The 22,551-nt window shown below is 29.5% G+C and overlaps 1 protein-coding gene across 1 annotated transcript in view; it reads right to left on the bottom strand.

Moving 5' to 3' along the window:
• Positions 1–22,551, bottom strand: part of LOC123296958 (nesprin-1) — a 124,319-nt gene that overhangs the window by 7,229 nt on the left and 94,539 nt on the right. Inside the window, exons 10-19 of the mRNA XM_044878692.1 lie at positions 20,320–20,840; positions 19,767–20,208; positions 16,938–19,693; positions 16,672–16,849; positions 13,760–16,324; positions 13,355–13,528; positions 13,056–13,163; positions 9,562–12,579; positions 7,715–8,020; positions 7,215–7,366 (exon numbers count right to left, since the gene is read on the bottom strand). Of these exons, the coding sequence (XP_044734627.1) occupies positions 7,215–7,366; positions 7,715–8,020; positions 9,562–12,579; positions 13,056–13,163; positions 13,355–13,528; positions 13,760–16,324; positions 16,672–16,849; positions 16,938–19,693; positions 19,767–20,208; positions 20,320–20,840 (10,220 nt within the window). The remainder of the gene's footprint in view (positions 1–7,214; positions 7,367–7,714; positions 8,021–9,561; positions 12,580–13,055; positions 13,164–13,354; positions 13,529–13,759; positions 16,325–16,671; positions 16,850–16,937; positions 19,694–19,766; positions 20,209–20,319; positions 20,841–22,551) is intronic.

The following is a 22,551-nucleotide window of genomic DNA, read 5'->3' as shown; positions in this document are numbered from 1 at the left end:
AGTGTATGATATTAATATAATTGAATTGTCTTATAAATTTTTGTCTAATGTTTATCTGATGCAGCACCAAAATAAGCGCCACCTAACAGAAAAATGTATAACTTCATACTGCATCAAAATTATATAAGGGAATTTTTTAATATGATTTATTTAAGTCATTTTCTTTTATATTTTATAATTATTAGTAGTTCATTATTTATTTAAATAGGGTTTGTAATAGTAGGGTTTCCATTGTTTATGTATTTAATGATAATTATTAAGCCTGAAAAAAATATTTTCGTCAATTAAAATATTCTAAATATTATTCCACAAAGCAATAATATTGTTTATATTTTTAATGAGAAATTTAATAAAATTCTGTTTGTATTTTATATTAATAAATGTGGATTATTTTGTATAGTTTGAAGTTGGTAAATTTACAACGTCTGGCGCTATCTCGGTTTTGTACGCAACGAAAAAAACTTGTTTTGAAATATCTTGATGGAAGAAGCTTAGGCATAGATTTTTAATTATCTAAGGTACTTCGAAATTAATTAAGTTAATATTATTTTAATATTAACTTCATATTAACAAAACACGTGTTTTTTTTTAATGAACAAGAAAAACTACAGAAGACAACAATAACAATTTTTTTGGTACATTTTATGTTAATTAATTTTAAAATAATAATATTAAGCAAAGAAAATTCAAATGCATCTTACTTGAGTTAAAAAAAATTTGTATAACACTTGAAAAAAAAAACCTTTATAAAAATAAATAAAGTAAAGTTTATTTGCAGACACACTTGTAAGACTATTGCGAATTGCGACTTGAAAAACCTATTTTTAATTTGGTGATCTTTCGTTTTAAATTGAATAAAATATTTCGATTGGATTTCTCTTTTTAACTCAAGTACAAAATAAAATACGATTATCTTTATTTATAAATATATTATACACTTTAAAAATCCCTGTAGTTTTAAAATAAACTAAGACTAAAATGCTTTCAATTTATTAATTCTATTTTTTAAAATAAATAAAAAAATCTATTTTCAATTAGAATATCGGTTTTTTTTTATATAAATAACCCAGGGATGATTTTTCACACAGATTTAATAAACACTACAAAATTTGCATGTTTGAAGCACATTAGTATTTTTTTAATGCACCTGTTCACATTCGTACCACTAGAAAGAAATGCATTTACGCTTTGAACTTTCTATTTTAGAAAAAAATTATTATATAATAAAATTTTAAAATCACGTGTAATAACAATTATAAAAAACTAATTAAATTTAGATAAATAACACAAAATTTGAAAAAAAAATAATACACGTGATTAAAAAAAACACTTTTTGGCATAGCGCACCTTTCTAATATTCGGCGTAAAAAATATAAGAAAAAATAAACGGAAAAAAAAATTAAGTAATGTTTAAATAAAATTAAACAATATCAATTTTTTTTTCTTCTAATATAGCTTTAAATTTTAGCTCCAGCCACCCAGATTGATATCGTATTCAGTCGAATCGTTTTTATGAAATAAACTATTGGAAAAGTTAGAGAAAAGATTAGCGCCCTCTTAGTCGTATAAATCATGTAAACTTATTTATAAATTCGTTAACATAAACGAATCATTGTATTTACACGAGTTTATACGTGAAATAAATACTTGTTTTATTTTAGTAATTTCAAAATACACATTATGTCAAACGACTGTAATGTTACTAGAACTATGTAGAGATATGTTAGAATGGTCCGGAAATAATATTTAAACCATAAATTTATTTTACATAACTATTAAAAGAATGCATCCCATAATTACCTTCCCCTTATCCATTTGATTATTTTATTCTCAGATATTGCGATACCTCGGAGTTTCTGAGATATCGCAATATCTGGATCGATTTTAGTCCGTATCTCAAAAACTATTCGACCAGTCATCAAATGTACCCGATTTTTGTACTTTTTGGGTCAAAATTACCTATTATACTGAGTTTTATCGAAATTAGAGATTAAAATTTTTTTTTCTCCTTTGAAAAAATCGGGAAAAAATAAATCTAAATCTAAAATTGTCTTGATGCTCGTACTAACTAAAAATATCGTAATATTGTAATAGTCAAGATTTGTCAAAGTCTGCACGAAGCAAAAAATTTTAGCAGTTAAAATTTTAGAATTTTTAATTGTTGTTGACCCATTCCCCAAATTTTAGTTCTATCCATTATTCAACACTTATTGAACACAAAAAATAATGAACCTATTCGTTTCAGACAATATAATTGTATAAGTAAATAGAATTGTATAGAAAAAATGTTCAATTTACTCGTAAAATAAATTATCCTGTCACATTTTCTCTTTTTTTTTGAAATATGTAATATTTTGATACATTAACATTGGCCGATTATACGGGGTGTTCCAAACCACCCGTCCAGGCTGATTATTCTGAATAGTTTTCAAAAAAAATTGAAACGAAAAAACACGTATCAAATATTTTTTGAAACTCTATCTAACCATACCAAAAACACCCTCCACCCTCAACCCCTGTTAGGGGTAGGGGGTGTAACTTGAAAAAATCAAATGGAAACCCCTATTTTTTTCTGCAGATTTAGATTCTTCAGAAGAAAAGACAAACATTTTGTCTAAGAAATTTTTCCCGATTTTCGGTAGATCACGCTACAATCGACAAAAATCGTTCTTTTAGATTTGGCATTAGAATTGCAGTTCAAGTGAAGGCGAGAAAAGTTTTTTGAGTCGAGAATAGTTATTTTCAATTTTATTTTTGTTTTTTTGAAGAAAAGACTATTCTGTTTTTGTTTTTCATATTTTATTATGATTTAGAAAAATTATTTTTGAAAAAATGTTTTTTTTTATTTTGGAAAGTCTGAAAAAAAATTAAATCTAAAATGATTCATATCTAATTCTTTCTAAGAGCTTTATTTAGCATCCTCCCAATTGTCTAGTGATTTACCTCAATTACCGCAATTCGACATTTTCGCTTCTCTTTTATTTTCGTTGAATTTCTAACTTTTGTGTTGCTTTTGTTTTGTTTTTGTTTTGGTTCTGTGTGTTTGTGTTTTTATTTTTTTTTTTACTTTTTCGTTTTGATTTTTGTCATTGAACGGCGCAATTCTTATGCCAAATCTAAAAGAACGATTTTTGTCGATTGTAGCGCGATCTACCGAGAAACGGGAAAAATTTCTTAGACAAAATGTTTGTCTTTTCTTCTGAAGAATCCAAATCTGCAGAAAAAAATAGGGGTTTCCATTTGATTTTTTCAAGTTACACCCCCTACCCCTAACAGGGGTTGAGGGTGGAGGGTGTTTTTGGTATGGTTAGATAGAGTTTCAAAAAATATTTGATACGTGTTTTTTCGTTTCAATTTTTTTTAAAAACTATTCAGAATAATCAGCCTGGACGGGTGGTTTGGAACACCCAGTATATTTTTATATCGAGTGATGATTTCATTATAATATGGTCTACATGTGGGTTGAAGTTGCATAAATCTTGTTCCAAGACAAAAATTTTAAATAAAAATTAATATTTCGACTATTTTGTATGTCTGGTATTTATACATTTTTTGTATGAATTTTTATTAAATTCTGATTAAGTTTAGTGCATATTTATATTTATGATACTAAATGATTCAATATCTAAAAATGAAATTTTCAAGAAAATGTAATTTCAAGTGCTGCGCAATTCTTATAACAACCAAATAAATAATAAATATATTCATTTATACAGGGCTGTAACGAGGGTACATAGCGCCGGTGGCAATAAGATCGGATCAATTTTGCTTATGTTATCAAAAATCAAATTTTTTAACTTTATGACGTCATCAGAATCAAAAAATTTAATTTTGCTCTATCACCTCTAAATTTTATCCAATTTTAATAAACCAAGTATGTAATCCTACTAAATTTGGGTCATACTTTTCAAATTTGTGATCAAAATTAACCTAGTTCAAATAGGTTTCAAGAATGTGAAGTCCTGGTACCGAAATAAAGCTCAACAGTGATAGCTAGCAAAAAACTAATATCACAGCTGAAAAAAATGACCCAAAATAAGTGGGTTTTAAAAAAAATTTCAATAAGATCGGATCAATTTTGCTTATGTTATCAAAAATCAAATTTTTTAACTTTATGACGTCATCAGGATTCAAAAAATTTTATTTTGCTCTATCACATCCAAATTTTATCCGATTTTGATAAACCAAGAATGTAATCCTACTAAATTTGGGTCATACTTTTCAAATTTGTGATCAAAATTAGCCCAGCTCAAATAAGTTTCAAGAATGTGGACTCCTGATACCGGAATTAAGCACACAAGTTATAGCTAGCGAAAAATTGACATTACAGAGGAAAAGAATGACCCAAAATTAATGGATTTCAAAAAAAATTCCAATAAGATCGGATCAAATTTGCCTGTGTTATCAAAAAAATCAAATTTTTTAACTTTATGACGTCATCAAAATCCAAAAAATTTAATTTTGCTCTATCACATCCAAATTTTATCCAATTTTGATAAACTAAGAATGTAATCCTACTTAATTTGGGTCATACTTTTCAAATTTGTATTTAAAATTAACCTAGCTCTAATAGGTTTCAAGAATGTGGAGTCCTGGTACCGAAATTAAACACAACAGTGATAGCTAACAAAAAACTGACATCACATTCGAAAAGAATGACCCAAAATTAGTGCATTTCAAAAAAAATTCCAAGATCGGAATAAATTTGGCTGTGTTCTCAAAAAAATCGAATTTTTGAGTTAACTTGTAGTTAATTTGAGTTAACATGTAGTATACAAAAGGTCTTAATAGATGAAAACATTCATCATTTGTAGCAAAAATTGAGAAAAAATCTTCTTTTTTTTTATTAAAACCATGAGTATAAAAACGTTTTTTATGAAGAAATAAAAATTTACGTAAATTTAAATATTATTTTTGTTAAAATTTTTGTAAAGTATTTAAAAATTCAAAATTTTATTCAAAAAAAAAAATTGCGGAAACTATAACTGTGCGCTGATTCATTAACAGTATTTCTATTTAATTTTCATACATTTTTTTTAAAATTCAGTAATGACTCATTATTCATTTGTATAAAGACGTGAAGATGCTGCGAATGATATATTTTAATGTCAATGTATTTATTATAAACATAATTATTATTATTATTATCAAAGAAAGTAATATAGGTTTAAAACAAAATGGGGACAAGTGAATCGTTAAATATAGATCATCAACGTTACATGATGCTCCCATACGTGAATATTTCAATTAAGTTTATTGTGCGCGACAACTAACACATTTTAATACATAAGATATTTTAAGCGCATACATTTGTTTGTCTGGTCAACAATGATGTAATCAACGAAAAAATCATATTTTATTTCCGAAATATACATGTAGGAAGTCTCGCTAACGAAAAAATTAAAACTATTTTTTATTTTTTAAATATTTTTCCAATACTAATCGAGGAAATAATACATTTGACCCAGGAATCGACTCCGCACCCGTAGATTTTTATGGGAGCCGGTAGAAAATGTTTGTCTGAGTGTACCCAACAAAATCCTATTCATGCGAACTTGTGTCTTTCATGCGAATCCTATTCATGCTAATTTTTTGACTCTCGACAATTTTCACCAAATCTCACAGCTTTCAATAATTGAGCGTTTGTTCGATAAAAAGTTTCAAGAGTCAAAAAGTGTTAAGAATAGTCTAAAATATAATATCATATGGTTTTTCAATCCAATTTTTAGCCAAAACCACAAAATAATATTTATTTTCTTCATTAATGAATTATCGACGAAAATCCGCCTTTTTTTCAAATGCTAATGCTCGAAAACTGTGAGATTAGGTGATTCCTGGGTCAAATGCATTATTTCCTCGACTACAATTTAACATTGAACTGTGTATTATCAGATTTTTTACTTTTTCTCACACTTTACGGTGCTTGCAATTGTAACTTTACTACTCCGGTCGATCATGCTGAGTCGGAATCAGAAAATCCGACGCAGATGATACAGTCTTATAGAAAGAGCACTCTGTATATTAGCATGCTAGACTAACTATAAATTGTCGTTGAATGGCGTTTCACACCAGATTTGTAATTAATAAATTTATTAAAACTAAAAATGCAAAGATTAATGAGCAACGATAAAAATGTGTTGTTTTTTAACACATATACTTAAGTTATAGAATCAAGGTCAATATATTAGAACTAAACAATAATTATGTAGTTTATAATAATAGCAATGACATAATTTCTTCAAAAATTTATAGAATAAATTCTTGAAAAAACACATTTGTATTACAATTTTTGTCCAATTTAAATATGTGTCAAGGAACTTTCGAAAAAAATGAATTTCGTCCAATATTTCCATCAACAAAATATATTAATTCTATATGAAAACTCCCAAAACATAATTAATTATTACGTCTCAGTCTGTGCTAGACAGGTTTATTATATTTAATCAGGTCCGTGCGCACGGGGGGAGAGGTTGGAGGTCAACCCCCAAATGATTATTGATTAAAACATTATTTTCTTTATATTCTTAGCAGATTTACTAAATAAATAAGTAAAAGAAAGTACCTAGTAGCTACTATAAATATCATAATTAAAATATAATTTTTAATTAAAAAACGTTTCTAGACTTAATTTCTAAATATAAAATTTTATTTCGAGTATCGCGGCATTTATTTCAATAACTATGTCTCAACTCAAAGCTGTGAACAAAAATTCATTCTTATACCTTAAATATAATATAATTAAATTCATACTATGTACTAATTAAAAATGGAATAACTACCATCAGGTGGTGTTTTTAGGAGTTCACATCATGGTTTAATACACCAATCAAATTTTGTTGAATATAATCATTTATTCCATGTTTGGCAACTATTATTTAATATTTATCTTATCGAATTATCAAATGGTTTTAGCTTTTTTTTAATAATAAATAATATATTAATTACATATTTATTTGATATGTTACCAGAATGGTGATAACTATTAACAAATTATTTAAAAATCATTTAATTAGATTAAGTTATTATTTTGGCGCGAAATGTACCACAGTTTTATTAACAAATAAATGCTTTGCTTAAACATTATTCTATCACGGAATCAAAACTAAACTGTATAAAATAATTTCAAATATAAAAAAATACCTTATCATTTAATAAATCTTATCAACTAATAACAGAAATTTTTATGAAAAGGTCAACAAATAACAATCACTTACCGTGTATATTGATCTTGTAATTGTTGCAACTTCGCTGATAAAGTTGTGGCTGATGATTCAGAACATTCTCGTAAAAATACCAAAATTGTTCCCGACAATGCCACAACTTCGTCATATTGTGGTTTTAATGATTCAGTTTCGGCGAGTAAAGTCTGAAACAAAAATTATAAAAATATTTAATTCAAAGTTTTCTTCGTTAAGAACTGTACAACAAAAGTTTCAAACTGGAAATCAATTTTTCATGTGAAAAAATCGCTTTTAAAATGTTTTCACTTTCAATCATCATTCAATAATCACGTAATCAAACTATTTTTAATTAGGTAGTGTATTAAAAAAAAAATTATGTACAGATTATGATTTGCAAAGTTAAAGAATATTTAACGCGCGAAATATTTGGAATAAATCCACATGTAACTAATTGAAATAAAATAATAACTGACCATCCACAATAATAATAAAAATATTCTAAAAATTCCAGGAAACGAATAACAATCACATACCTTTAATGTATTATGTGCTTCAATAATATGTGGTTGCGATCGAACAACCGTATCCACATGCTTTGATTTCTCTTCGCACGATATTAACGCACTTTCAAATGCTTGCCACAAAGCTTCAAATTCTTCCCAACGTGACGCTAAACTAGATAACACATCACGACGAGCTTCTAAACTTGAAATTAATGTAGTCCATTCACTTGTAACATCAGCGGTTTCACGTTGAATTCGTTCACGATTTGAACTATCAGCTTGTTTCATAATTTCACTGGCACGTTCATTTAATAGATCAACATCTAATTGTTGATTCTAAAAATTAAAGAAAAATAAACAAAATTAATTAAATTCGCAATAAGTACACTTTATAACACACACATGTGCTTGATAAAATAAACAATTTATAACTGAATTATATTTATTCAATAATGAATGATGAATATGCACATTAATATTCTAAAAGGCTTTTTTTTTATTGAATGTTATGACTTCATCGTTTTTAACTTTTTAGGATGATATCATATTTAAAAACATAAATTATTAGTTTGTTGACATCCTGCCTAAAAGAAATCGGTTAATTTTATTTTTAGAATTAAATATGTGTAGGAGATTCAGTCTGGAAATGGAATGTCAAGGATATATTTTTTATATTCCTTATTCCATTTATTTATTTTTGTAAATAAACAAATACAGGGTGTCCGTAACTGGATGGACATATCTTAAGAGCGTATTCTTTGGCAAGTTTTAAGTCGAAAATGACTTAGGTATATACATACTTTTGTCCAAAACCCAACAGTTAAAGAGTTATGTGCGCTTTTATGCCACCAAAGATAATAGTCAAGAGGAGTAAACAGTAAATGAATCTGGTAGGACATATAATTGTTTTGCCATATTGTTGTTGTGCGGGAATATCAGCGGCGGGTTCCTTATCGAACAATCAGAAAAAAATAATTTTCCTAAAGCTAATACAGAACGTTCTGTACAGCAAGAACCTTCCGACGAAGAAGCTATTCTTAACATGGTTGAAAAGGTCCCTCTATTAGTGTCCGAAGAAACATTTTTAATTAATAAACCACTTTACTAAACTATGTCTTTATTGGTTAAATTAAATAGTACCCACAACTTCTTAACTACTGGGTTTTGGTCAAAAGTATAAAAGACACTTCAGACTTGTCTTGTTGAAATTATCCAAAGTATACGCTGTTAAGCTATGTCTATCCAGTCACGGACACACTGTATAATAAGTGAAATTTACATAACTAAAAAAACTCTCGACAAATGTGATTTTCCTCTCTCCAAACTGAATCGATTTTCTCGAAACATAACCAGAGCCCGATCTAGGTATTTTGTCGCTCCGAGCAAAAATAATGTTCGCCGCCCTTTACACTAACAGTATATAAGTTTTTCAAGGATGAGATGAAAAATGTATGATTTTGTTGGAATTGTATAATATATATTCACATGTTTTAGTCTGCTGGGGCAGCTGAACAAGTACACAAAAGTTCATGAGAGTATGTATGCATGTTTGTAAGTTCCAAGTGAAAAATAAGAGACGTTCACTAAACTAAGGCAGGTATGTGACACTCGGTATATCACATTTTAAGGATTCCCCTAAAATGTCGCATTCTAGGAATGTAAGTTAAAAGGGTATTCCCCTAAAAATATCACAGTACTTATATACAAACTACTGAAAATGATTACTTATATCAACGTTTGTTGGGAATCCCCGTTAAACATATCCGGAAGGAAAGGGTTATCAGCTCATAAATGTAAAATCGATAAATAATTGGGGAGACAATTTTTTTGTATTTGAGTTCAAATATTGTATTAATATTAAATAAAAATTTACTCACTTGAATATCATTTAAAGCATGTGAAATTTTTTGAATATTGAAATGTAGCCCAGCAAGTGTAGTAACAGGTTCATCTGTAAATTGTGATAAGGCAATTGCATGACGCACTTTATCCAAAATTTGACAATAATCTTTCCAAATTTCTGCATCTTGTTCCAACTGTGCACGCCTTGATTTCGCTAGATTCAATGTATTCTTCAATAATTGATTATGTGCTTGATGTTCCGCACCAAGTTCTTCCTGTTCACTTGCTGTTAAACTCGGCCAAATTGTATCAGCAGCTTGTTGTAATTTTTGTGATACTAATTCTTTCATTGCATTTTCAGAGCTAAAGAATATTTTATGCTCTTCAAGATCGCTGACAATATTTAAGAAATCAACACCATCTTTACCAGTTTCTAGTCGGATTTCAGCCTCACGTACCCATGATTTTAATTTCTCAACAAGTACAAAATAGTCAACTCTCAACTGTTTATTGTTTTCTAAATATTTTTCACGCTCTTCCATTTCACGTGGTAATGTTTGTAACAATGAAGATGCTTCGGATAATTGTTCAAGTAATGATCCAGGCATTCCATCTTCATGCCGATTTGATTCTAGTAATTTCTTGATTCTATCAAGATATTTGTTTACATTCGTGCATAAAGTGTGATGATTCTTTAATTCATTATTCACACTGTCAATATCACGATTAAGTAATGGACGCGATTTAACTGAGGCTTCGTTAGCATGCAACCATTCTAGAATTTCTTCTAATTCAGCAGCAAGTTTACGATGCTCAGCAACAGTCAATTCATGTTGTTGTCTTTGTTTTTCAACAGCTCGTCTTAACGATTGTAACGATTGTTTCAACGATTGCAATTGTTCAGTCACATTATTTCTATCGGCAGCTGTTCCTTCCGCAGCTATTTGTTGACCTTTATCTGTAGCAGATGATAACATTGCCTCACATTCTTGAATTTTAACAATAACATCATCGTAACGTTTAATTTTTTCTTCAATTGTATGTCCTGATTTTTCAATATCTCGTACAATTTCCGTATATTTCGTAATAAATGTCATAATTTCGGTAATAAGTGCAAGGAATTGTTCACGAAGTAATAATAACTGTCGTAATTTTGATATTTGATCTTCAATAATACGAATTAAATCGTCTTGTTGTTCAACAATACCTTGCAATTCACCCATATTGTCCAAAGATAAATCACCTAATTTCGCTTTATTCGCTTTTAATTCACCAAGTATTTTCTCATAAGCTGCAAGCATTCCTTGAACATCTTCAACTTTACTCCCAACCGGTTTATTTAAATCTTTTATTTCATTTTGGATTTGTGCCATAAATTGTACACTTTCCGCAATCTTTTTAGCAGCTTCACGATATTGATCAATTTTATCGCGTAAATCTGCAGCTCGATCACGAATAATATTTGCAATTCTTGTATGTTTATCACGTAAATCGCTGATTTGTTCCGATAATAATAATTTATCTGCATCACTAATTGTTGGTAATATAGCTTTACCTTGTTCATTAATTTGATCAATTTCGTCCGAAATACTTTCTGCTTCTTGTTTCAATTTATCGTATTTCGCTAATTGTTCCTCTAATAATTCAACAGTTGTGGTTCGAATATCTGACGAGGTAGCGACTTCTGCTTCTTTTAACCATTGTTGAACATTATTAATTTTCGATTCAAATTGTTTTCTGCCTTGAAGAATACCATTTAATGATTGTATTTTATCTTCAATTTCAGTTTTCAATCTCTCATATTCCGCATTAACAGAATTCAACAAAGATTGTAATCGAGCACCGTCAGTTTCATTACAATCTTTCAAAAGAGCGTTACCTTGTTTAGTTAAATCATTCAAAGCCCCATTATTAAATTCTTTAGTTTCATTTTCAATATTTTTATGCTGTTGGATTTCTTTTTCAACGGTGATCGCTTTAAGTGGTAAATATCCAGATAATTTTTGAAGTTCATTATGTTTTGATTTTAACCAATTCTGTGCCTTTTCTAAATCAATTTCGAATTTCTTACGAGTATTTCCATCAGTATTGGCTTTTTCTATTTCAGATTTAATTAAATTATTCAATTCACGTTGTTCAATGACTAAGCTACGTAAAGCCACTTCCAAATTTGATTGTTCAGAAGATTCAAGTTCATTAATCATGTTTGAAACACGTTTTTCTAAAGTTTCTTGTAAAACATGTTTAGATTCACTTTCTTTAAGTAATGCTTTTAATTTCTTTAATTTTTCATCAGCTGCACTACTTTCGTAGCTAAGTGTTGATGGTGCTTTTAATTCTTCTGTTCGATCACTTACCCATTCACGGGCTTGTTCGATATCATTTCGAGTTCCTTCAATACCTTTACGTGTCATTTCAAGTACTTGTGATTTTCGTTGAATTCGTTTTGCAATATCATTATTGCGACGTTCAATTGATTTAATTTGCTCTTCAACTTGTTGTGAATCTAAATTACTGACAATATTTATTACTTCATTTCCAAGAGTCTTCACTTGTTCCAATGTCTTAGGTCCTTTATCCTCGAATTCGTTTTTAATTTCATTTAATTGTGCTTGTTTTTGTGCACAACTTAAACCAGAACCTTTATCTAAAACTTCCATTCGTTTTGCCAAATTATCAAACCATTCATGTGTGTCTTGAATAAGTGTACGATATCTTTCAATTGTATTCTGGCCAGTTTGTTTAATTGCAATTGTATCAATTAGGAAGTCTTCAAGTTGTTTCAGATCATCTTCTAAATCTGTATCACTTTCACCAGTTGCAGCATTTTCAATTGTTAAACGATTTTTGTTTTCGGTAATGGCACTCATTAAATCATTGAAAGTATTTATTTCTTGTTTAGCTGCATCTGGTCGTAGCTTAGATGGTTTTGAACGCCATTCTGTTACAGCAGTTTTCTGTGTATGTATCCAATCTTGTAAAATTTTACGTTGTTTCTCTTGTTCTTCAAATTCTTGAACAGTTGATGTAATTGCACTCAAGCGTGTTTGAACCTAGAAAATCAAATATGTATTGAAATTTAAACAAATTGTGAATTTAAAAGTACTTGGTGGTTTCGATTAGGAAATTTTATTAATAAAAATTGCTAGGTTTTAAAAACTGCGTGTTTAATCACATGTTAGAGTTTAGGAGTAGATATTACTAGAGCGTGCTTGTATATGAAAAGGTAAAAAGTTGGAGATTAATATCCTAGTCCAGGGATGTTGAGCCAATAGCAAGCAAAACAATATTTTGGGAACGCCATCGATCACAAAGTTTACTATGAAGTATTATATTATGAACAAACACGAGCCATCCTACGAACATTGACGGGACGAAATCATTTGATGAATAGATAACAGCGGTTATAAAAAGTTCCACAGAAAGTCATTTACCTATCTAATCGTGCGGGGTTCTTTAATAATAAAAAAAATTTGAAAAACTATAAATGTTCATGCAATTTTAGTATAGCAAAAAAAATAATACTTACTTTTTCTGTTATAATGCTCAATTTTTTTAAGAATCCTTGAGTTTTCAAACGTTCTAGTAATAGTTCGGTTTGATTACCATTCTCACTATCAGCAAACTTACTATTTGGCTAGATATAACACAAAATCATAAAAAACATGCAAATGCAATTAGAAAATCAGAAATATAAAAATTAGAATGAAAATGTAAGAATAAAAAACATAATCGTGCGAAAAACTTTTTTTCTTATAAAACAAGTCATGCAAAAAATAGATTTTTATACAAAATTAGACTTAGATAATATGATGAATGTTAATGTACCTGATCAATTAAATCTTCTAGGCGTGCTCGAACCATCAATTCTCTTTCAGGAATTGGAGCTGGAGTTGGATCTTGTGGACTACTTGGACGACTAATGCAAGCTGTAGCAGCCTCGCATGCTTGAACTGCTACCGCTAAACGTGACTTTTCATTTTGTAATTTATTATGTAAAGTCTGAAATAAAAATTAAAATTGAAATGTTTAAATTTAAAAAAAATTATTATATTAGTTGAAAATCATTACACGAGGGTTTATTATTAGACTTATCCTGCATTGAAAAATTGCCCTCCAGTATTTAAATGACAATGTGTTTGCGACTTGAAGATCTGAAGCTTACTCTCTAAATTTTATACATCTACAGAAAATTTAAAATTTACAGAAAATATTACAAAATAGTAAACTTACCCTAGCAATTTCTAATTGTTGATTAGCTTCTTCAATCGAAGAAACGGGAACATCTAATTCCACACACAATGGTTCATATGAATCTAAATTATTCATAATACTTTCTAAAGTATCTTCATACTCTTTGAATTTAGCCAACGATTCATAAAGACGATTTTTAATTTGAATCGCAGTATGTAACAATGAATTATAACTATCTTGAACATTTCCAAGTTGTGTTTCAATTGTTGATTGAATGCTAGGTGTAGTTTTAACATATCGTTGTATTTGACTATGTCCTTTGGCTTTCACATCATCTAAAGTTGTTTGATACTTTTGGATATCATCTAATAATGCTTCATGTTGATTAATTTGTTCTTGAGTTTGTTCCCGATTCGTTATATACAATGAATTATGTGCCATCAGTTGGAACGAAATTTGTAACAACCATTTTTCAGTATCTTGTAATGATTGATGGTACAACGTGTACTCTTGCATTTCTAAATCAAGTTGTTCTTTACGTGCTTTACAACGAGCTGATACTTTATCAAAACGTGCTTGTAATTGTTTAACATCATCTAATACAGCTGGACGTTTTGCCCAATTAGCAAGTTCAGCTGCTTCAGATAAAAGATGATCTAAATCAACTTGTTTACTAACAACTTCATCTTGTAAATGTTTATAACGTTCTTGTAAAGTTTTCATCTCACCAAGTTCTCCTTTACTATCATGTGATTGTTTGAGTGTATCTTCAACATTTGTTATCCATTTATCGATGCGCGTTTTCAAATCGTTATAATCCTCCCATCGTGTTAACGTTGATTTCAATTGTGCTAACACTGATTGAATATCAATTGAGAGTTGATCCCAACTATTTCTTAACGTAGTCATATCTTCTCGTAAACTATCTTGTTTTTCTGCTGGTGTTGTGTTAATAGCTTTTGTAAAAGCATCGTTTAATAAAGATAATAAATGTTGTCCCTCAGTCATGCGTGTTGATACTAAACGAATTGTTTCTAATTTATCTTTAGTGCTATCTTCATCACCAACTCCAATACAATCTTGTACGGAACCATGTGCTGTGTACAACCATTGTTCAAGTTCTTTCTTTGCCTTTAAGAATTCTGTATGATCAGATAAATTCTTTTCAACTAAAGACACCAAACCTTGAATAGTTGTTAATAAAGTGGTATAAATCCCTTGTAAAGTTACAGTTTGATCTCGTACCCATGAACATGCACTATATTCCATTAAAGCTTCACAACGATCGGTAACCTCTTCCATTGATGGTTTTTGTGCAATAACATCTTGTAATATTTGTTTGCAAGTTTCTAAATTTTCTGGTGTTTTCTTTTCAATTGAACTTTCATGTTCAATTTTCTTTTGATAGGTATCTAACCATTGTTTCATTTTATTATAAATTTCGTTGTATTCATTCCATGAAGTAATACATTTTGTTAATGATTTGTGTGTTTCCTTTGAAATAACCTGTAATCCTTCCCAATCTTGTTTCAATTGTTCAATTTCTTGACGAATTACATCTTTACCTTCACTGCCAGTTGTTTTCATTACAACGATACTTAATTCAATTGTTCGTGTGACAAGTGAATCACCTTGAGTCATATTTTCAATAATATTCGCAACTTTTTGTTCCTTTTCGAGGGTTACTTGTTTTTCACCATGTGTATCAGAACATTGTTGGATTTCAATTCGTGTTTTACGTACCCAATCTAAAGCATCACTGTACGCTTGTTTATATTGTTCATGTTCGTTTACTTGAGTTGTTAAATTTTGTATATTAGTTGCCAGCAATGTTTTTAAATCTTCATACTTTTTCAAACTGGCTTCGAATTCATTTCGAGGAACACTTTCATCCTCGTCAAGTTTATGTTTCAATTTATCAACAAGTTCTGTTTGTGTACTAAATTCACGTTGTATAGCACGGAATTTCTCTAATGTAGCACGTTTTTCACTTAAATCGTTCAAGAATTGTTCATCTGGTTGAATTTGATGTTCTAATTCGTTCAACCAGTCAGTTAATTGTTTATGTATTTTATGAATTTCTTCTAATTGATTTGCACGATTTGTTAATTTTGTTCGTATTTCTTGTACATCATTTAGAAGTTTTTCAAGATCTTGTTTTAGATTTTCAGTATCTTCTTGAATTTTAGCCGCTCCAACTGATTCTGTATTCATGATTACTTTTTCTTTTAATTCCAAAGCATAACGAAGTTTATTTTGTCCTTGCTCCAAAGAGTGTCGTATTCCAATCACGGTTTGAAGTTTATTATTCACTTCAGTTAATGTATTTGGAATTTCTTGGCATTCATTGAGTTTATCACGAGTACGATCCAACCAATCTTGACATTCTTGATAAAGTGTATAATGTTGTTGATGCTCTTGGTAATGTAATTCCAGACGTCTCATTATTTCTTTCGCCATTGATAACAGGGCATTGTATTTTGTAGTCATTTGTGTTACGGCATTACTAATTCTTGTATCAGCACATGTTTCGAGTAATACTTGTGCTTTCATGTTTAATCGATCAAGTTCTTTTTGCCAATCAAACAAAGTTTGTAATTGAATCTGAAAAAAATAATATTTATAATTAGTAAAAATAGATAACAAAAAATAATCAAGGTTTTCGTAGCACTAGCTGGGCTGGGCGATTTCTCCTTTTTAAAACAAAGACTATCACGTTATAGCCCTCAGCTCCTCCCCTTAAAAAAATTTCAAAAAATCGAAAAAATTTTGCTATCTCCAATTTCCATGAAACTCAGTATATAAGGTAATTTTGACCCAAAAAATACAAAAATTGGGTGCATTTGATGACTGGTAGAATAGTTTTTGAGATATGGACTAAAATCGACCCAAACACTGCAATAGGTGTGAACTCAACATCACGGTAAAAATTTTCAAGTTTCAATACTTACTTGGAATTGTTCCAAAACAGTACGTTTCTCTTCCAAAGTATTTTGTAATTTGTTATATGATTGTACTAACTCTTCTGTTTGTACAAGCCAATCGGTAGCCTCTTGATATTGATCTTCATATTCTGTCCATTTTACAATTCCAACTTCCAGCAATGTCTTTGTGTGATTTAGTGATTCCCTACAACAAAACAAATTCAATTAACATCGGTAAATTCATTAAATAAAAATTAGAAAAAGTAAAATTAAGTATTTTTAATAACACTTACACATAATTATCATATTCTTCTTGAAGTAAAGCCACTTCTTCTTCAATAATATCTCTATCTTCATCATCTGCATTTTGACATGCAGAATCACCTTGTTCTAATGCTTGTTCCAATTTCTTCTGACCATCAGGTAATTCATTTTGTAATATTCTTAATTGAGATATTTTACTATTCAATGATTCTTTATCACCAGTTGGTTCCGAACATTTACTCAATTTCTCTTTAGCTGCACGAATCCATTGAACAAATTCATTACCGGCATCAATGAACGCTTGATGTTGTTCAACAGTTTCCTTTTGTTTCGCAAACAATTCTTTAGCTTGTTTACTTAAAGTTTCGTATTTATTTGAAATCTCTGTCGCAGGTGCTCCTTGCATTAAACCTTCTGCTTTTGATGTTACAGATTGTATCATCGGTTCAAATGAAACAATATCTTGAACAATACTATTTGTTTGTCTTAAAGTAGCTTTACGTTCTCCAATAGCAAGTGAACTAAGTCCAGTTTGTCCTTTTTTAGCTTTCACAACTTTTTGTTCACATACTTGTTGAAGTTTCGCTTCACGATCGGTAATCCATTGTTGTAATTGATCATAAGAACTACTATAGTCAGCCCATTGTAACAAACTTGTTTCAAGATGAACTTTAGCAGTTGATATTTTTCGTACAAGACGATCCCAATCATTTTGAATTTCTTTCAATTCCGTATTGATTTTATCACGACCATCTGATCTTGTATTACGTAAAACTTTTTCACCTAAGTTTACGGTTGTATGAATTAAATTTTGTCCTTCTTCACGTTTTTGTAATAAATTTTGTATGGTTTCCAAACGTTTTTGTAATTCATCTTTGGAACTTGTCGATGTTGATTCAGAACATGTACGTATGATTTCTTTAGCATTCTCAATCCATGCTCGTGCTTTTTCCAAGTTCTCTTGATATTGTTTATGTTGATCGTAATTTGTTTCAACTTTATTTAAAACATCTTTAGCAAGATTCACTTGTACTTGATAGCGAGAATTTAAATGACGTAATTGATTATTAACATACGTATCCAAATGTGATGTTAATAATTTTGATGCACTCGCGTTAAATTTATCAATTTGAGCTTTACCCGTTTCGAGTTTCTGCAATATACCTTTCATCTCGTCGACCTGTTTTTTCTTTTCTTCCAAAGTTGCAACTAACGCAAGTTTATTATTTTTAACAATAATATCAATTTGTTGTAACCAATCAGAAAGACGTTCATATTCTTCTTTATAATCACGCCAGTGAATAACAGTTTCTTCAAGTAATTCTTTTTGTTGTTTAATTTCTCTAAATAATCCTTCGAAACTTTCACGGAGAGCACGAATTTCATTACGTATTGTCTCTTGTCCAGCGTGGTTTGTACTAGCAGCAGCTACTTCTCCTGTATGTTGTAAATGTTCAACTAATAACTCCCCTTGAGCTTGTTTATTTAAGAGGGCATCCAAAGGTGCAACAGAATTTTCAATCGCTAATTTATCACTTAAACTACGTTGTTTAAGTGATGGTAATTTTTCTCTAGCACGCGATAACCATTGTAATAACTCATCATGAGCTTCTTTGTATAATCGATGATCACGATATTGATCTTCACGATCCGCTAAAAGACTTTTAATTTTTTCAGCCATTGTATCAAATTTATTTAAAATTTGTTGAGCTTGTGATGCAGCTTGACTTTGTTGACCACTTGCTATCATTTCAGATGCTTTTGATTTTAAATTATCGACCTCAATTTTTTCGCAACGTACTTTTTCTTCAACTGTTTTAATACGTTCCAATTGGTTACGTTTTTCAGTCATTGTTGTTTGGAATTGTGATAATTCATCATAAGTCGTTTCCATCCATTCAATTGTTTTATTCAATCCTTGAATTTGTTCTAAGAATCCAGACCAACGATTTATTGAATCATCTAATATTGATTTTGTTTCAATCATTTTCGATGCAAGTGATGACCATTCAGATTGTAATTGTTCAAGTGATTTATTGATTGCTTCATGACCAGATGGTGCAGTGTTCGCTAATACATTTTGGGCAAGTTCTACAAGACTTTGTACACGTGCAAAACCTTCGTCTTTATATAATAATAAATCTTGAATCGTTTCAAGTTTACCTTCAAGATCTTTTTGTGAAGTGGCACTTAAATCACTACAATATGTTAATTTATTTTTAATATCAGCGAGCCATTGTAAGCATTCTGTAATACTTGAATCAAATTCTTGATGATTTGACACATATTGATTCCAACGTGTTGTTAGATCTTTCACTTTATGGGCAACTTGTTGGTATTTCAAACCCAATTCTGATATTTGGGAACTTCTTGATGTCATTACACCTTTATGTAATTGCTGGGCACGTTCTGTTACAGTATCAATTTCCAATTCTTTGGCTCTGACTTCACCTTGTAAAGTTTTTAATGTATCTAACATTTCTTCTTTCTCTTTACATGTTGATTTTAAATCAACAGCATGTAATTTCGTATCAGTATCTCTAATCCAAGCCAAACATTGATCTCTCAATGATTCGTATTCATTCCATGCTTGTAATTTATTTTCTAACGATTCAATTGTGGATTGTACACTGGATAATAATCCTTCCCATTCTTGTTGTGATGAATCTATTTGGGATCGAATGTTTACTTGGCCAGATTCAACTGTACCAGGTATGACTTTCAATCCTAAATCACGTATTTGTGAAATACGTGGCTCTTCCTCGGGTAATGTGGCTTGCAGATTCTGCAAAAAAATAAAACTGGTTAAAAATCACTCCAGAAATTTTTTTATTTATTAAAATTTACGAAATATCTACCTTTAAACGTTCTAATTTTGTAAGAAGAGAAATTCTTTCCACATCAGCGTCACCCCATAAATTCACTGTATGATGTGTTGCATCCAACCATTCATGAGCATCCAATACAGCTTTGCTATATTGTTGATGATCACTAACAATTGCTTCATAACGTTCAACAAAGTTTTGTGCACGTTTTAATATAGCATCATGTTGGGCAGTAAGTGACGCTAATTCTTTTTCAATTTTTTCGTTACGTTCTGGTAGATTTTCAGCTCTGTCTTTTAAGTCAATTATATCTTGTTGATGTGCAAGAGCATCGTGCAACAAAGCGCGATAGATTTGAAGCTGAGCTCGCTTTTCATCCAGTGTTGTTTTCAATTCGGGCTCTTGCGGTAACTGTGAATCAGCTTCCTTTAACCAACGACGAATACTTTCGCAACATTCTTCGAATCCAGACCATCTATGATCAAAAATTATATTATTTAAATAAAGACATTCACAATAAACATTCATTATCAAATCGAATCTCTAAAATCGAAAATTTATGTCAAAATACTTGCAATGAATTTACCTTGAAAGTTTTGCTTGAAGTTCGCGTTCAGTACTTGAGATACTATCATACAAGCTCTCAAGCGATTGTTGTAATTCTTGAAGTTGTTGTCGAGTTATTTCGCGTCCTTCCAATGATGTACTTGGATATAATTTTTCCCCTAATTCAATTGTATTATTTAATAAAGATGTTGCACTTGCTTGTTGCTCAATTAATTCACGTAAATTCTCTAAACGTTTGATAAGTTCTTGTCGGGCACCAACTTTTGTACTATCTGCAGACTTCTCGTATCGTTGTTGTGCCGTTTGGATCCATTCAGAACATTGACGGTATTTGTCATTATATGCAACATGATCGGCAACAGCTTGTTCACATTTCTTGACAATTTCTTTGGCTGTATTTTGAATTGATTGAAATCGTGAACTAATTTGTTGAATATTTACTGATATTCGTGTATCTCCACTATTTTGTACTAATTCAGATGATTCATCTGATATTTTATCGAATTCGTTTTCATTTTGACGTAAGCTTAAAATAAGTGACTGTAAAAGGAAATTAATTAAAATTAATATGATCCCAAACTCACAAGCTTCAAAAGTGTTTAAATTTAATTAAATAGCTTGAAATAACATTTATATCTAAAATAATTCATACTGCGAGACATAGATACTATTTTGCATATAAAAATTCTGCTGAAATAAAATTATTCAGAACCAGAAAAAATTATTATACTTTTTTTTTATTTCAACCTTCTGGAAGACGAATCTAGTATTAGTTTTGTTACCATTTTTCTAACAAATGGCTATAAATATAAGAAAAATTTCATGCAAAATTTTCAAGCATAGTAAAATTTATAAAATAAAAGTAATATTTTTCGTATTTCCAATTTGAGTATTCGAGAAAAAATTGCAGTACTATCTATGTCTCGCACTGGAGATGAAATTTATAAATAAGAAACATTAAACATGCAATCTGGAAGAAAACGATAGAAATGAAAGGAATTTAGTTAATTAGTTATATTTTAAAAATTATAACTGAAATAAGAAATGATTTTTAATTGAAATATTAGTTTAAAAAGATGAATAGAAACTATACAATTTTATTTACGAGTAGATGAAAACGAATGATTTTTAATAGTCTAACAACTGTTCTAAATCCAAATAACAAGCGGTTTTTCCGTTAATAATTTCCCTTCTTCAGTGTCAGCTTACTGCCCGTTATTTAAGGGTGTACTTTTTTAACAGAAACGGAAACACACAATTACTTTAGTATTTTGATTTTGGTTACATGAAGGAAATTGTTTTGCCAGACAGCTTTTAGACTATCGTATGTTAGTAATTACTAATTAGACACAATAAATTACTTAAACGTAGTATATGTACTTAAGTGTTAGGTACAAGAAATCGTTTAAAATTTTTTTAAATAAAAAATTAGCTTTATTAAATCTCGATGAGATCTACAGACTAGCGAAATAATATATAGTAATTTACTTTCTTTTTATTTATAGGCAATTTTATTATTGATATGATATACAAATTGCATATAATGAACAAAATTAAGTAAGGAATTGTAACGACATTGCAATTACATACTAAATTTGGGCCATACTTTTCAAATTTGTGGTCAAATTATATTTATATTTAACCGATTTCAAGAAAAAGTGGCCCTAAACCCTAAATTTAGCACAAAGGTGAAGGGTAGCGAGAAACTAACAACACAGATGAAAAACTTGACCCATAATTAGAAGGTTTCAAAAAAAATTCTATTTAGATCGAATAAAATTTGGCTGTGTTATCAATAAAATCGATTTTTTGAACTTAATGACATCATCAAAATCCAAAAAATTTAATTTTGCTCTATCACATCCAAATTATACCCAATTTTGATAAACCCAATATGATAAACTAAATTTGAATTCTTCTTTTCAAATTTTGGTCAAATTAAACCTATTTTTAACAGGTTTCAACAAAGTGTAGCCCTGTATCCGAAATTTAGCACAAAGATGAAAAATAGAGTCATTAAGAGATGATATTCTTTGAATGTACTTTTAAAATTTTTTATTGGAGTTTTAATTCATATTTGAATTGTTATAGTCTTCATAATTTAACAAAAAATAAAAATAATTTAAAATTTTTGTTAGTATAACATAAATAATCTACGATTTAATAAAAAACATTTTCAATATTTGCTTCTACGACAAAATGCAATAGCATTTATTTTTAAACATTTTTTTTAAATAAAATGTTTAAGCAA

Source organism: Chrysoperla carnea, chromosome 3, assembly GCF_905475395.1.
Source record: "Chrysoperla carnea chromosome 3, inChrCarn1.1, whole genome shotgun sequence".
Lineage (NCBI taxonomy): Eukaryota > Metazoa > Arthropoda > Insecta > Neuroptera > Chrysopidae > Chrysoperla > Chrysoperla carnea.
This window is presented reverse-complemented; position numbering and strand designations above follow the sequence as displayed.